This window comes from Astatotilapia calliptera, chromosome 20 (assembly GCF_900246225.1).
Source record: "Astatotilapia calliptera chromosome 20, fAstCal1.2, whole genome shotgun sequence".
Lineage (NCBI taxonomy): Eukaryota > Metazoa > Chordata > Actinopteri > Cichliformes > Cichlidae > Astatotilapia > Astatotilapia calliptera.
The window spans coordinates 26787927-26802933 of NC_039321.1; the positions used below are offsets into that span (position 1 = coordinate 26787927).

The following is a 15007-nucleotide window of genomic DNA, read 5'->3' on the forward strand; positions in this document are numbered from 1 at the left end:
GGTCTGCCAGGCCTTTAAGCTTTAAACCCCTTGAATTAAAGCTGAGAGTCTGCACGTCAGTCACATGTTTAATTAAAAATGCACGGTGGTGAACTATCCAATAATTTATGGACACAACTGTAGGGACCATTTATACATGGACGGGTAAACCTTTGCTCTTCAGTTACAACTTTTCATTTTGTATGTCACTTGCAACCAGTTGTTTCTGTGTGTGTTTGAAATCACCAGAACAATTTTCACCTTTGAAAACATGTTTATTCATTTTTTAAAGTGTATAGTATTGCTCCATTTGGCAACAGTGCAAAATCCAACGTTTTAAAGTCCATCATAAATAAGAAACATACCATAAATAAATATCACCACATTTAACACAAACTTTAAAAAAAAAGAAGAAGCTACAGTCACATAAAATTGCACAAATAGATGTAAGATATCTTAAGCAATCTTTCTATGTACATTTGGATCCACAGAATGGAGGCTAAAGTCTTGTGTGGTTTTGTGCACCTTTTGTCTTTAAAGTCTGTCCCTGCCTTGTATCGACTTCATCACAGCGTCTCTATAAGGCCATCACGACTCCAACTCTACGAGCGTCCGCACTTACACAGAAATTAAAACGCAAGGTTGTTTTAGATAAACAGAAAAGGTTCAACAAAAATCCTTCAAAATAAGGAAAAAAGGCAACTTCTCAGAAGTTTGGAAAGGTTAACACTGCACGACACGTGAAATGAACCCAGGTCCCATTTACTTTAGACATGCAGGTGAGATTCCCAAATCACCCACAACAGGTTCAGTGACATTATATTTGTGGTTAATCATACGGCATATATGATGAGGTAATAAAAAAGGGAATATGACAGCACCAAGTGTCAACAACATTACTGATTAGTGTCAAGTGTTGGCATACTGAAGCTAAACTAGACCTTTCTGCTTTGACTGAATTCCAGGATGATATCCACTTCCACATTTTTGGAAAAAACTGATCAAGAAGCAGGATTAAAAACAGTATAGATTTCTTTCATTGAGTGGTCAGCAGGTTTGCGAGCGATTAAAGCCTTTGTCACAAATGCAGTGTCAAATGCGGTCATGCTTATGGCAGTGAAGAAATATTTAGAAATGCAAAACGAAGGCCGCATTTCGAGATGCAACAGGAGAAACTCTACCCCTCTCATGCTTTAGACATTCTTTGTCATATCCACTGATGATATGCACATCACACATCTAAATAAATATATTAAAAACACTCTGAAGTAGGCATAGGTCGGATCTCCTTTCCTCCCTAAGCATATTTAAAACAGAATATATATTAGCATTTATACATTTTTATAAATACATATACTTTATCATCTCTGTTTTATATCTTTAAAAAAAGAAAAAAAGAAAATGGATCCAAACTCATTTACAGTTTTGAGGGCCTAGCTTTTCTATGCTGTTGGTGTCCATGCGCTCTTGCAGTGAGGGTTTACAACATTGCCTGTTACTGCCACCTAGTGTGGCAAAGCAGCACTACAATATATATATTTTTTCCTATCTTGTTGGTGCCAGTACATAAACATGCATGGTACAACCAGTAAAAATCTACATTCCAAAATAAATCATTCAGCTTTTCTCTCTCTCTCTTTTGTTTTTTTTTAAATACATTATTGCAAAACCTCTGGATGTCAAAGAAAAACCTTGCAGCGAGACCGCAACATCAAACCAAATACATTTACATCACACACGACAGAATTAAGGGGCCACCGTGTTTTTAGGTGTGTCAAACACCAGAGCGGTGGGAAATTTTTATTTTTTTATTTATTTATTTATTTTTAAAAGTGGAGCTTTGAAGAACGATTGGTCAATGTTCACATATGGGAGGGAGCCGGTATCTTTATGGCTATACAGTGGAGGTACTAAGGCCAGATATAGTGTAGTCCAGAATTAAGGGGAATATTGAAAACAGCCAGATTGTTAGAGGAAATTTAGAACATGCAATGCAGTAAGCCCAGTTTTTGTTCATTCAACCTCAAATTAATATAATCAATGAGGCTAAGAATGTATCTGAAGCTGCAAATGCACAAAACTGAAAGTTTTGTTGATTTTTTAAAAGGACTTTTTGTTGATATAATAAAAAATTTACTTGTGAAATACTGTACATTACAGTTTCCTATAATCAGTGAAAACAACATAGATCTTTAAATCCATTACCAGCATGTTTGTTTGTATTTTAATTCTGGTGCACTAATCTTCACCAAAACTGCCACTAATTCTGAAGCACACTACACCGAGGCCTCAGCCCATCTGTTCCCCTCGCCTCCACACATTTACCTGTCCAACCACCAGCGCTCTTCCTCCTCATCTTCTTTGTTTCAAACAGAGCAGTTGCGTCTCTTCCCAGAGCCAGTCTGGGCTGTAGCAGCAGAGGCTGAGGTCAGCCAAACAATGACCCCGTGTCAAAGGCTGGTGGAAGAAACCGAGAGAGTGGGCGAGGAAGGTGGCGGGAAGTTCAGGAGCTCCAGCACAGCCACACCCACGCTGCTGCGCCGTGTGAACATGCAGGAGGCTGCGACCCATTTATTGCTGCGTGGGTTGTACTTTTCAATGGAGTTGAGACTGGAGCTGCCATCATTGCCTCCCACTGCGTATAACCAGCCATCCATTGCCACCAGGTCATGAGTGCTCCTGGAAGGGAAAAAGACTATTTAAATGTGTAAGTTCTCACATATATTTAATATGATGTGTGCAAGTCGCTACTGCTGAAACGGACAAAGAAACAAATAGCAAATTCATGTGGTCTGAAACCACAGCTAAAAGCTGCAGTGTTCAAAGAGAAGAGAAGCAATTGGGACACCCAATGACCAGTGTACTGGCTTAGCCTTTGGATGAAACTGTCAATTTTGGGGACTTGTGGTGTTGCCAATTTTCTCTCCATCGTTTCTTTTTAAAAGTAAAATAGAAGGATAATGAAAATGAATCAGCGTCAGACAATGTCCAATAGTTATCAGATGAAATTTGGCATCTAGCATTTCTCATTTGCTCTCCACACAGACATGCAACCAAAGCCTCCTCAAAGGCCATTAGTCAATGCCACTCAAATTTTAAGATAAAAGTGGAAACCAGAAAGTTTCTGCTGTCTCTTACCTATAGATGTTATATAATCATATACACAAGCTGTTTACAGAGCTTTTCACACGACTCTGTGCAGTCCTATGGTTAAGCACTCCCTTACTGCTTCCACAGGAAATAAGCTAAGCAGCAGCCAGGTGCTGATGATGAATTGCACTTTGATCATCAGCAAGTTTGCGCACCTCTATAAAAGCAGCAACGTTTGGCAGTTTGCTGCCTGAAGCATTCAGGTGTTTGTTAACACATTGCCACAATTGCCCAAGTGAAGATGTCCCAGCAAATTCACATAAAAGTCAGGCCGTGAAAAAAAATAAATAAAAAATACAAGAACTTTGTCTCAGATGCTGCAGGCCTCAGCATGTTAAATGTTAAAGTTTATGACAGTAAAATTTAAAAATGTGAACACGTGCGGCTTGTTTGGAACGATTTTCTCTAAAAAGAACCAGGTGACATGGCTTTGGTTTGCAAAGACGAACCTAAACAAACTACAAGACTTCAGGAACAATGAACTTTGGACAGACAAAATTACTGCCGTAAACACGGTATATCCATTCAAACATCTCACGCCACAGTCAAGCATGGTAGTGGAGGGGTGGTGATTGGGGCTCGTTTTGCAACCACAGGACCTGGACACCTTGCAGTTATTGAGTCAAACATGAACTTTTACAAAAAAAACTACAAGAGGGTTTCAAAAACCACACAGGACTGTCGCTACCAAAAACCTTAATGTAACATAATGTGTATATGAGCCTGTTGCAGTGCTCGGGTAACACAACTCTGTTTAATATTTAGCTTTGGGGATTAAAGCAACCTGACATGGCACAGACCTTTAAAAAGCAGTACTTTTTGAACATCTATACTTAATTCTTAATCAAAGCAAATGATCGGTGTAAAAAATAAATAATTTAAAAAAGAAACATTTTCTGCGCTTAAAGAGGACTTGGAACAAATTTGGTTTTAATGTTCATTTCAAATATCCCCGTCGTGACCGTAACACAATGAGATGATTTTGGACAAGACTATTATTCTACAATGTCTCCCACACCAGCACACGTTAGAAGTGGCTATAGCGTGTGACACATTAGTAGCCAGTACAGTGTGATTGTTTTGGACTGTGGAAATGGAGCCTCTCAGCAACTGGATAAGAAAAGAACTCCAAGGCACACAGCTGATTAATGCCATGGGTTATTCATGGAGCTGCACAGTCAACTGTTGTCAGGTTTTTCTGCTCCTACAACACAATGACTCATACATAACCAAGTGTGCGTGTGCGGATGCATAAGTGTGTCTGCCCTGGGAAAGAGCAAATCTGCCGATGCTATCACAAATCCTCAACAGCTACATCTCCAAATCTTCCTCCCTGCTGCAGATCCTGTGACAATACAATGCTGCGAGCGTGCGTGCACGTATGCCTTTGTTGATAATCACTTGCAAGATGAGTTTCAGCTTTCATCTTCTAAGAAAATTAAAACATAAAAACTCTGTTGTGGAAAATAGGCCACTTGATGTTTATGCCTTAAGAAGGTTTTGGCAGCACAAGGGGAAAAAAAATCCTCCAAATGCCCCGACACCCGAGCCTTTTGCACACAGCGAACTAATTGCAGCCGAGATACTATTCTGACAAGCTACATACAGACAGAGCTACAGATATTTTTTCAGCTTTTCAAAGAAGATGGTTTTATCTCTTTATTTAGGTTAGAGTAAAACTGAGGCTTGGCCTGTGGTGCTTCTCAAATCCTTTCAGCAAGGTGTCGTGCTTGTTAGAAGCACAAAAATAAGGATAAAAGCTGGACAGCGCTAAAAAAACCAAAACAAAAAAACCCCACAGAGGCTGTTTCCATATTCTTCACTCCCAGCTGAAGTTATGCAGGCGTAAAGGGAGAACTGGGTCATCCTGCTGGCTCAGTTGGCTAAAGGTGTGTTTAATTTATTACCTTGAATTCATCCCAGATTTTTTTCTCATCTCTTCTCTTTCTGCCTCTTACGGTGCAGCATAATGTAAAAAAAACAAACCATAACCTCTGTTCTCTTTGTAAATGTGGCTAACCTGCGTATATTCATGGCGGCAACTCCTTCCCAGGTGTTGGTCTTGGGGTTGAAGCGCTCCACTGAGTTCAGGCAGCTGGTGCCATCATTGCCTCCTGCGACGTAAAGCATGCCGTCGAGCACGGCCACCCCGGCACTGCTGCGTCGGCTCAACATGTTGGCGATGGCGGTCCACGTGTTGCTCTATTCAGCCAATCAAGAGACCGAGCACATATTCACACAGCAGATTCATTTGTACCGTTTCACTCTGTCTACAGCATCCAGTCTAGGTAAACCTGGCAACAGACGGGTTTTTCTAATGATAAATTTAACAGCTGTATACCTGGGGGTCATATTTCTCCACTGTTGCGAGATGTGAGGAGCTGTCATAACCTCCCACCGCATACAAGCTGCCATCTGGAGGGGAAAAGGGAGTAAATACTGAGAATGTAAATATTAGCGGTCGCATACCGAGATGGCAACTCCCTCTTGATGTGAGTTATTAAAATACAAACAGTGAAAAGTAAATACAGGAGCACAGCTTGGTTTTTTTTGCCAGTACCTACCCAGAGTTGCTACTCGAACATATCTCCTACGAGTGCTCATAGCAGCGATTGAGGTCCATGTGCTGGTCAGAGGGTCGTACCTCTCCGCACTAAAAGAAGAGGTGAAAAAAGACAGATGCTCACGTGTATTTAATTCAGCTTAAAATGATCAGTAATCATCAGCATAATAACAGGCTGTGCATACCTATTGAGACAGGAAGCTCCATCATAACCCCCCGCAGCGTACAGCAGGCCATGCAGGACAGCTACGCCTAGACAGCTCCGTCGTGTTCCCATGGAAACCTCAGGTTGCCAGGAGTTAGTGATAGGGTCATAGGACTCCACGGTTGCAAGGTCAGAGGTGCCGTCATAGCTAAAGAGAGCGACACGGATATAAATGAATGCACAACTTTGCAACAAACGGTGAACATACAAGATAAAAAGTTGCTTTGCATGGAAGAAAGCTCTCACCAGCTTATCGAGCAAATGCAAATTATCCACAAATTCTGCTTCCCCTCAAATCACACAATGTAATGTTTGAGTAACAAATAACTTTTTAGGGTCAAACGCTGCGATTATTATCACCTACCCTCCAACAGCGTATAGTCTGTTCCCAATTGCTGCCACGCCCACCCGTGCCCGCCGAGTGGACATGGACGCCACCATGTGCCAACGGTCTGTTCTGGTGTCGTACGCCTCGCAGTCTCCGTGGATAGCAAACAAGCTGCCACCACCTGGGAAAGAACAAACATACACTAAAAAAAATGAGGAAAAATGCTTTGAGCAAAAACGCAAATGTCATCAGGAGGATGGTGACATGAGAAAACGAGGACTTCAACTTCGGGTTTTTAAAAGGAGTGAAAATGAAATGTGTTTACAGTCATTCCAAACAGCAACGCTAGAAGTTAAAAATGAGGGAGGAGAAGTATTAGAGCCTCACAGCCTCCAATCATAGTGGGTGTAAAGGTCAGATTGTTCATTTTGGAAACAGTCGATGGAAACACATCTGACGTGTGTGTGTGAGTGTGTGTGTACACAGGCGCACTATTCAAGTTCCAACATGCAGTTCACACAGAATAAAAAAATGCTGGCATTTGTAAAAATCATGAGTGACTGGTGAGCTAGAGATGTGTGTGGTCCAAGTGTACCCTAATGGGTACCTTCAGATGCACACTGACCAACGGCGAAGAGCACAGGGCTGGCGCCTTCACAGCGTCGTGGGCGCGTCCGGCTGTTGCTTAAGACACCCCTCTGCTCCGGCATCAGGTGATACTTTAGGGCCTCGATTAGCAGGTCTTTGCACTCCGAGTGGTGACGCACCAGCAGCTCCGTGTCTACGTTGCTCATCAGAAAGTCTCGCCTCAACAATGGCAGCCGCACGCACTTCATCAGCTAGCGAAGACAGTGGGAGAGTGGGTGATGAGCGGGTGGCGCTACATAGAGTTAAACAACAAAAAGGGGAATGGTTTCCATGTTACCCACCCCAAACGACTTACCCAAGGTACATGTTGCCTGCGTCCATCTATATCATGTTTTACCCAACTCAACACGGCTCGGTACACTTCCTCCTCAGATGGCACATTGAGATTGTCACTGGAAATCAAATCTAGGACCTGGATCGCAAAGACAAAGCATATAGGAAGAGTGAAATTATACTATCGCTTACAACTTTATATTATTCTTTTATTTTTTATTTTTTTTAAATCATAGTGTATCAACTTGGACCATTGAAAAGCATTTGCAGAATACTTTCTTGTGGTTGTAGAAATCGGCACACAGGAAGTAATTTGCATGGGTCACAGACCGTGTTAGTTCCTGTATATGGTGACTTCAGCTGAAGTCTTGCATCTCCTTTTGTTTTGCTTGATTTGTTGTCTCAATTCAAAGGATGACTCAATAAAGCACCACTCTGACATCGTGCACACTTCGCTTGTGCATTATATTACAGCCTGTGTGTGTGCGCGTGAGCCGTGATACATTTTAAGTAATAGTTTAAGCTACCACTTCTTCAATTGTGCATCTGTGGCACAACGAATGCTGGACTCTGAGTGGCTGGCTGGCAGTGTTCCCAGCCCAAGCCTAAGCTGGCAGGGCTGGGTGGGACCAAGGAAGCCAGCTGCTGCTGCTGCTGTCTTGCCTGGCCAGATCAGAGCAAAACCCTCCCAGGAACAGCCTCCTCTAATCCAGAGTCACACACAGAAATACTGCTGATGCCACTGCCCCACCCTGCAGTCCCTCCTACCACTGCATGCACATAGTGCATCAAATTAACTCCAGAATGTGTGGGTGCATATGGAGAAAAACGCCTTTACTGCCTTTTCATAGCATGGCAGCACGATTGAGGGACATATGAGCGCCACTGTGTCAAAGTACTCATGTCTTCATAAGCTAAACGCAGTAATTAGGAGGAATCTGTCGACTGTTGTCTTCAAAATGTCACGCATACGACTCTACATCACCAAATTTGGCAAGTCACAATCCTGTCGTGCCTTGCCACTTCCTCCAGAGAACATCAGAAGAAATATGGGGCATATTTCACAGCTCTGTGAGCTTGGAGTCCTGTAGAGCAGCCAGTACATAAATCCTGATCTGGTGCAGATTTATGACAGTCACAGAACAGCTGCAGACACGACAGTGGAGTAAGCCAAGAGAAAGAGAGAGACAGAAGAACAGGAATGAAGAAAATGGCCTATTTTTAATCTGCTTTTATGCAGCTTAAGTTTCAGTGTTTTAATGGACTGTGCCCACACACTGCAGATTCAGTCTCTGGGCTTTGAAGGCCAGATACAGAGGGAAGCTTAGTGTGTTACTCTGGTGGAACAACATCGCTTTAGGACTGTGGGAATTGTTATTTAAAGAGTGAGAAAATAACAGGAAAGGGATGGTAGTAGCAGTTTGTTAATTTTCTTCAACTTCCTTTTAATTTGCTGTTACCTTCTTAAACATTTCATCTAAGAGAATATATATTTTCTCAATTCTTTAGATGTTACAGTGAGCCCCTGCCTGAAACAAAAACATGATGTGCCTCTGTGGGCTTTTAGAAGCTGTCTGATATCATGAACACCAATTTTTAAAAAAAACCACGAATTGCTCTAAAAGTTTAAAAATAAAAACATGTAAACTTTGTACTCAGGTAGGTGTGTTTAAACTGCAGGAAACAGGAAGTTTAAATAACCCAACAGCAGCACTACTTTATTCTTTAGCATGCCAGGAATAGACTAATACCAACACATAAATGTCAAATACAATATGCCAGGATGTCCCGCTGGATTTTGTATCACTTTGCAGTAAGAAGCTAGCGTATGTTTCTGCCTTTTCTGCAACAATTTTGGGCAACAACTTTTTAAAAAATATTTTCACTCCTTCGGGATCTACTCCAAAAAGGACTTTGCAGTTCTTGTTAGCCAAACATTGCCCTCTTCACAGGTAACTGATAGCAGTGTTTGGCTGCTGAGCAGCTCATTTGACCAGGGTTATATTCTTTCCCAAGGCCCAGCATTCCTTACATCGCTCTAAAATAATAAATGGGTACACCTACAAGATGCATTTCTCTTAAAACGTTGGTTAAAACAAGCAAAAGAAAATTGAACCAAAATAGAAACCATTATTGTTACGTCAGAGGAGCAAACACTGCTGTTAGCTCTCTAAACAGCACAGCAGCTGTGGAAATGTCACTGGCTTTGCCTAATTACCACTTCCCAGACAGGAACCAGAGTGCTGCCACCGCTGAGCCCTGCTAATGAATAAGTGATAGTTTGGCTTAGCTGACTTGCCAGATGACAAAACTGCAGAAGACAGTGAAAACAGGCAGGAGAAAAAGTTTCTCTAGTGAATGTCAAAAGCACACAACTTCCCCGTGGGATGTTGATGCGGTTTAAAAAAGAAAAAGCTGTGCTTGTGTACACATTATGCTGGGGAAAAATTATAGATGTAAGCATTGCTGTGTGTCCTTTGTGCTTTGGCATTATTCATGATAGATTAATCATCACCCCTACCTGTTTCAGTGGCAGCAGCATGAACTCCTCAGTCTTGGACACCTCCACAAAGTGCTGCAGGACATACTTGTGTGCTGACTTGAGCAGGTCGCTGCAGGAGTGTGTGTCAGCGAAGCCTCGGATGCCCAGGCAGTTTGAGGGGTCCAGCTGGCTGAGGAGGAACTTACAGCAGGCGTCCCGCACCCCATTGAGCTGCAACAGGCTCGCTGCTGGGAGCAGTGTCTACAACAGGTGGAAACGCAAAGTCTGTTAATTTTTTTGTGCCATATGAAAAAGAAAGAAAAAAGTGGTTTAGCAGTTGTGTATGTGAATCTTAAAACGTCAAGCCTACCTGCACATTTCCTTCCCCGACCACAATCTCTGCTGTGTAGGCATACTGGACCAGCTGCTCCAAAGCCTGAGGGTCAATGTCGTGAAGGGTCACGTGGGTCTGACGGCTCTCAGACATCTCATCTGCGTGGCCGCACAGAATGAGATCAGATTAATTTTAACAAATTACACCGAGTAAAGCTCCAGCTGATAGCAAAACTCCTCCCTCTTCAATCATACTGACACATGGCATCTCATAGCATTTACAGCACTGCTGCAAAATGTCAGCACAGCTCATTTGTTACCGTTTATTAAATCAGTCGTTTCAAGTGTGTGAGATTTTTGAAATTCCTGGATATAAACACTCTCTCTCCCACAGAACTAAGCCTGGAGCTTCTACAGTAACAGTCACGAGCTTCATCGACTCATAGTTAGACAACCTCACAAACACCTCTGCTGAGGTTTTCTGTTAAAATAGCTTAATTAGGGACTCTGTCAGATGACATGAAGTCTAGCAGCTGAGTCTCCAGGCAAATGACTGTCTGGAGACACACAGCATCCTCACAAAGGGCTAGTGTTTGGGAGGAAATCTGACTTACACACACCTCACATGACCACCTGTGCCCCAGACAGGAATAGGTGGAAGGAAGCGATGATGCTGAAAGGATGGAACAGCCATAACGGCACGCACCCACGCAAAAACAAGTTCTAATGTAAACAAACTCAAACAACAGAGAAAAATAGTTTGCAGTTTGAGTTTGTCATGCCACTTGCTCATCTTTGTTAACTTCAGGGAGAGTATACAGTATATGCATCATCAAGGTCCGTAACACAGACTGAACTTACTGGTAAACATAGCGTGGAAGTATGGACTGCAGGACGCCAGCACCACTTTGTGCGCCTTGATTTCTTTGTTGGAGACATGAAGGACGATGTCACATAGCAAGCCACGCTGTCGCATCCGGTTCATGGACACGAAGGAGTCGTGGTAGTGGCGCTTTGAGTTGTGCGAGATGCTGTGGCCATCACGGTTGAGCAGCTGCATGCCCCCCTCCATCATGGTGCCTGACGTTGCGGTCGTGGGCTCGTGCCTGGGCCGCACTCTTGGCAACTGAAACGTCAAGAAAAGCTTTTTAATGTCGGCCAATACTAATATCATCATCATAATAAAATCCTTTTTTTGGGGGGTAGACAAAAGTCTTGGCTTTGCTTATCTATAGGGAGTGAGCCGTTATGACAGGTGTCCTGGGCAATCATTATACAGTTATAGCACCCATCCTGTCAGCTATGACAGGAAGTCCTGCCAGCATGACAGAAATCTGAGTACAATCACAAAGTGTAGTAGGATGGATGGCCTGATTATTTCACATTCAGTCTCAGGAATGATTAGATCTCACTATGACACACCAGAGAGTTTCAAAAGATGGACATTATGGATGAGCCTGCCATCAAATCAGTGTGATCCATCCTGACTTGCAATTTAATTGGACCACATTTAGCTGTGAACTCCCCCACTCTGCTCTTGAATGGAAGAACACACTTCTGCATGTTGCATAACTGTCATCACGCAGCATCTTAGAAGTTGTTGTCTGATGAATATGTAGTGACCAGATGAGGAAACCAGATTGAAGCAAGAGTAGAAAACCACAGGCCAAGAACAGACTGATTCTTAAACAAAACAAAATATAATGCACTAACTCCGATGCAGTGATACCTTAAAAGTGTGAAAGGCTTATAAGCAGAAGCTGACTATGGGGTTGGGGAGGCCACGCTATCAAAAATATAACCTTCATACTCATTTGCAGCTCCACGTTTGTAACCTTTGAAGAATAGCTTTCAAATAATTCTTATTTATCTAATGCAGCTAAAAAAAGGATTATTTATCTGGGATGAACAGGACCCTGGAGCCCACAATTCATCCCATAAACTGTATATAACGCATACACAGACTAACGCATACACACACATAATGCCTTTAATTTTTAAAAAAAAAAAAAAAAAAAAGGGGGGGGGGGGGGGGGGCAGGGATAGCTCAGTAGGTAGAGTGGTTGCCCCATGACCGGAAGGTCGGGGGTTCGACTCCACTGAACAGCTACCCTGAGGTACCCCTGAGCAAGGTACCGTCCCTACACACTGCTCCCCGGGCGCTGCATTGGTGGCTGCCCACTGCTTCACTGGGTGAATGGGTTAAATGCAGAGGAGTAATTTCCCTACGGGGACTAACACATGCATATATACACACACACACACACACACACACACACACACACACATACGAAAGATGGACACAGCCAGCACAACATCACTACCATCTTTTCCATTTGAAACCTGACCTGACAAGCGAGGAGTGGATGTGAGTGTGAAACAGAGGAACACTGAATTCTTGCTGGCAAGTGATTTGCAAGTATTTAGCCACTGAGCAGACGCTGGTTCGCCCTGCGTTCAGACGAATAATTAAAATGTGGCTACAAGGGGCTCTCCCTCAAGCTCCTTCCCTTGCCTGGGAACCCTTCAATGTTCCCCTGGATAAGATCGTAGGATGTGGCTTAAGAGACCAACTTCTCGGCTTAGACTGCTGCCCCTACGACCCAGCCCCAGATAAACACCGAAACACTATTTTACATGCTCTTCTTTTAAATCAATTGATCTGACTGGCCTTCTGATTGGACTGCTCATCGCAAAACATACGGTCTGAACAGCCGGTTTGGTGGGGCTGCTCTTCTCACAGCCAGAGGTGCTGTATCAGAGATGACAATATTTAGAATATCAGCCAAAAGTGAAAAAGAAATCACAGTAACCACACATTTAGACTTTTTTTTTTTTTTTTTTTGCTTAAATATATTAGCTGTACTTAGACTGATGTCATTATTTTAAACTTTGCTGTTATTTAATGTGAGCATTCACAGGTGTAGAAGAACTTATATGATTGAAAATAAAGGAATATATGTGATATATGTTTAAACTTTAATGATAAAGAAGGATTCTTAAACTACAGGACCCCTGATAAGTGTGGTCATTGCCTGCAGGACCTTACAGCCACACACATTAAACAAATAAATAAAAATCACACATACCTTAGGATATCTATTTAATACACCAAGCTGGAACATTCCCTTTGAACCACCACATACAAACAGCCTCTGTATGCTTTATTTAGACATATGACAGGAGGTTTACAATCTTGAGTTAATCAGAGCAATTATGAAACAAGCAGAATCTCATCAGGAGAGAATATTGACCAGTTTGAAGTCCAAGAAGTGCAATGCTCAATGCTGAAACCCATTGTACCATTTTTCCTGATTATGTTAAGTTTCACATGACTGTCAAATAAGCAGTTCCCTGTTATGATCAGTACATCCTAATAACGGCTCTGTCGCTTTCAATTCAACACTCTTCCCCCATCCCACCGAGCACCATCTCAAATGTCATCACAGCTGCCTGGCTACTACCCCTGGGTCCCATTTTCCAAAACACAATAGCCCATTAAAAAAAACAAAAACACGCACACCAGCCATGTTCCTCTATGAGGGAACAATCTGCTCTCATGCCCAAGGGAATAGTAAGAGACAATGCTGGAAAATGAGACATGGAAACACGGGATGTTGTGGTAGATGTGAAAACAACTGTCACAGTTAAACTAACAAACTGAAACACTTGTCCTGTTCATCTGAGGCTTGTTTCTCCCTTTATCGTCTCTACCCCCAAACCCTGGCTGGTATCCACACAGAGGCTGAGTTGCTCCTTGATAAATAGTGCCTGCACAATCCTGCTGAATGCACAATTTCATTGGGGGACACAGGGATGTTCCTATCCAAATATCACTATGTGATCTACGGAAACCCCAACCCCCACTCCATCAGCACTGAATAAGAGCATATGTCAGCTGCAGCAGCGGCAATAGGAAAGAAAATGAATGTATAATGGCTTTACCGGTGGTTGTTTTGCAGTTATCCTTGAAGACAGTGTGTTCCAGGAGGTAAGGGGAGATGAATGAAGAGCTGTCGCAGTCAGAAGGCTCTAAAATCCTATCACCGTCTACTTATCGGTCCATATTGTGACTCGAGCATAGGAAATATGAAGAAAGCCTCTGTTTTGTGCTGTATGTGCTTGACGTCAATGCAAAAAAAGAGCTGCCTGAAAGCTGACATCGGTCTGTTAAGGTGACGCTGTAATTGTCGAAGCCGAAGGTAGCAAGGCTTGCTCATGCTGTTAAATTTTAATACGTTAAAAAGGAAGACATGGTTGAAAAACACCGGTATGTCATTTCAAATGACCAACCGGCAAACTAATGCAGTGAATGTTCAGTTTACGAGCCCACAGACACACGCGACCTTAAGCCACCACTTTTGTCTTGTCGGAACACGGAAGTGTGTTCGACGTATCCGTCTGTGCTACTGTGAAAGGCGGAGTTTTCAGTGACGCGCTGTGATTGGCCACAATATGAAACATACCCCGTTTTGGTTAGCCCGGAAAATAAAATGAAACATAACTACAAACGTGTTCAATAATGCACAGCTTCTGTAATTTTTTCCTCGTTATTTACGTGCAAATTATACACTTATCACCCTACTACTAACGTAAAATAAGCACCCTGTCTTTATTATCTCTACGTGAGATAGCCAGTGATTCTAAATAAGCTGTCTATGAAGCTAGCCGCTAAGGTAACGTTAGCTAACCTGAAAAAAATTAAAGCACAGGGTACTCACGACCAGCCGTCGTCGGTGTCGATGCGATGACAGCAGTGACTTCCTTCGGTTTGTAAGCTTGCCCAGCTTTGAGGCCGTGCAAAGTAACGTTTAAAAAATACTGTACTCCTCTCTGGATATTTGGCTTCCTGTGTCTGGTAAATGCAGCTGAACATTTTATTTAAACCTCACGTGTTGCATCAAAACAGTGTCCGATCTTGCACGCGCAAGAAAATTTCGAGGTTTCCGTGAACGCACTACCGTATATTTGTTTTAAATAATCAGTTGATTATTTGTTCACTGTATTTGTGCCGACTTTACTTTCATCAAAAACTAAACAAATAAA

General features: G+C 42.6%; 1 protein-coding gene across 3 annotated transcripts; it reads right to left on the reverse strand.

The window, feature by feature from the left end:
* Window positions 1-1363: 1363 nt before the first annotated feature.
* Window positions 1364-14980, reverse strand: klhl17 (kelch-like family member 17). Of its 3 annotated transcripts, none has more exons than XM_026154755.1 (12): window positions 14683-14980; window positions 10823-11087; window positions 9999-10120; window positions 9668-9889; window positions 7169-7285; window positions 6833-7064; window positions 6262-6406; window positions 5878-6045; window positions 5694-5782; window positions 5471-5544; window positions 5150-5331; window positions 1364-2658 (listed from the first exon to the last, which is right to left on the reverse strand). In XM_026154755.1, exons 2-12 carry the CDS (start codon window positions 11034-11036, stop codon window positions 2430-2432), a joined length of 1794 nt encoding a protein of 597 aa, XP_026010540.1. In that variant the 5' UTR covers window positions 11037-11087; window positions 14683-14980; the 3' UTR covers window positions 1364-2429. The 3 variants fall into 3 exon arrangements, with proteins under 3 accessions (XP_026010540.1, XP_026010542.1, XP_026010541.1); XM_026154757.1 differs by having other exon boundaries at window positions 6851-7064; window positions 14683-14973; XM_026154756.1 differs by lacking the exon at window positions 14683-14980 and adding an exon at window positions 13907-14661.
* Between the last annotated feature and the right edge of the window lie 27 nt (window positions 14981-15007).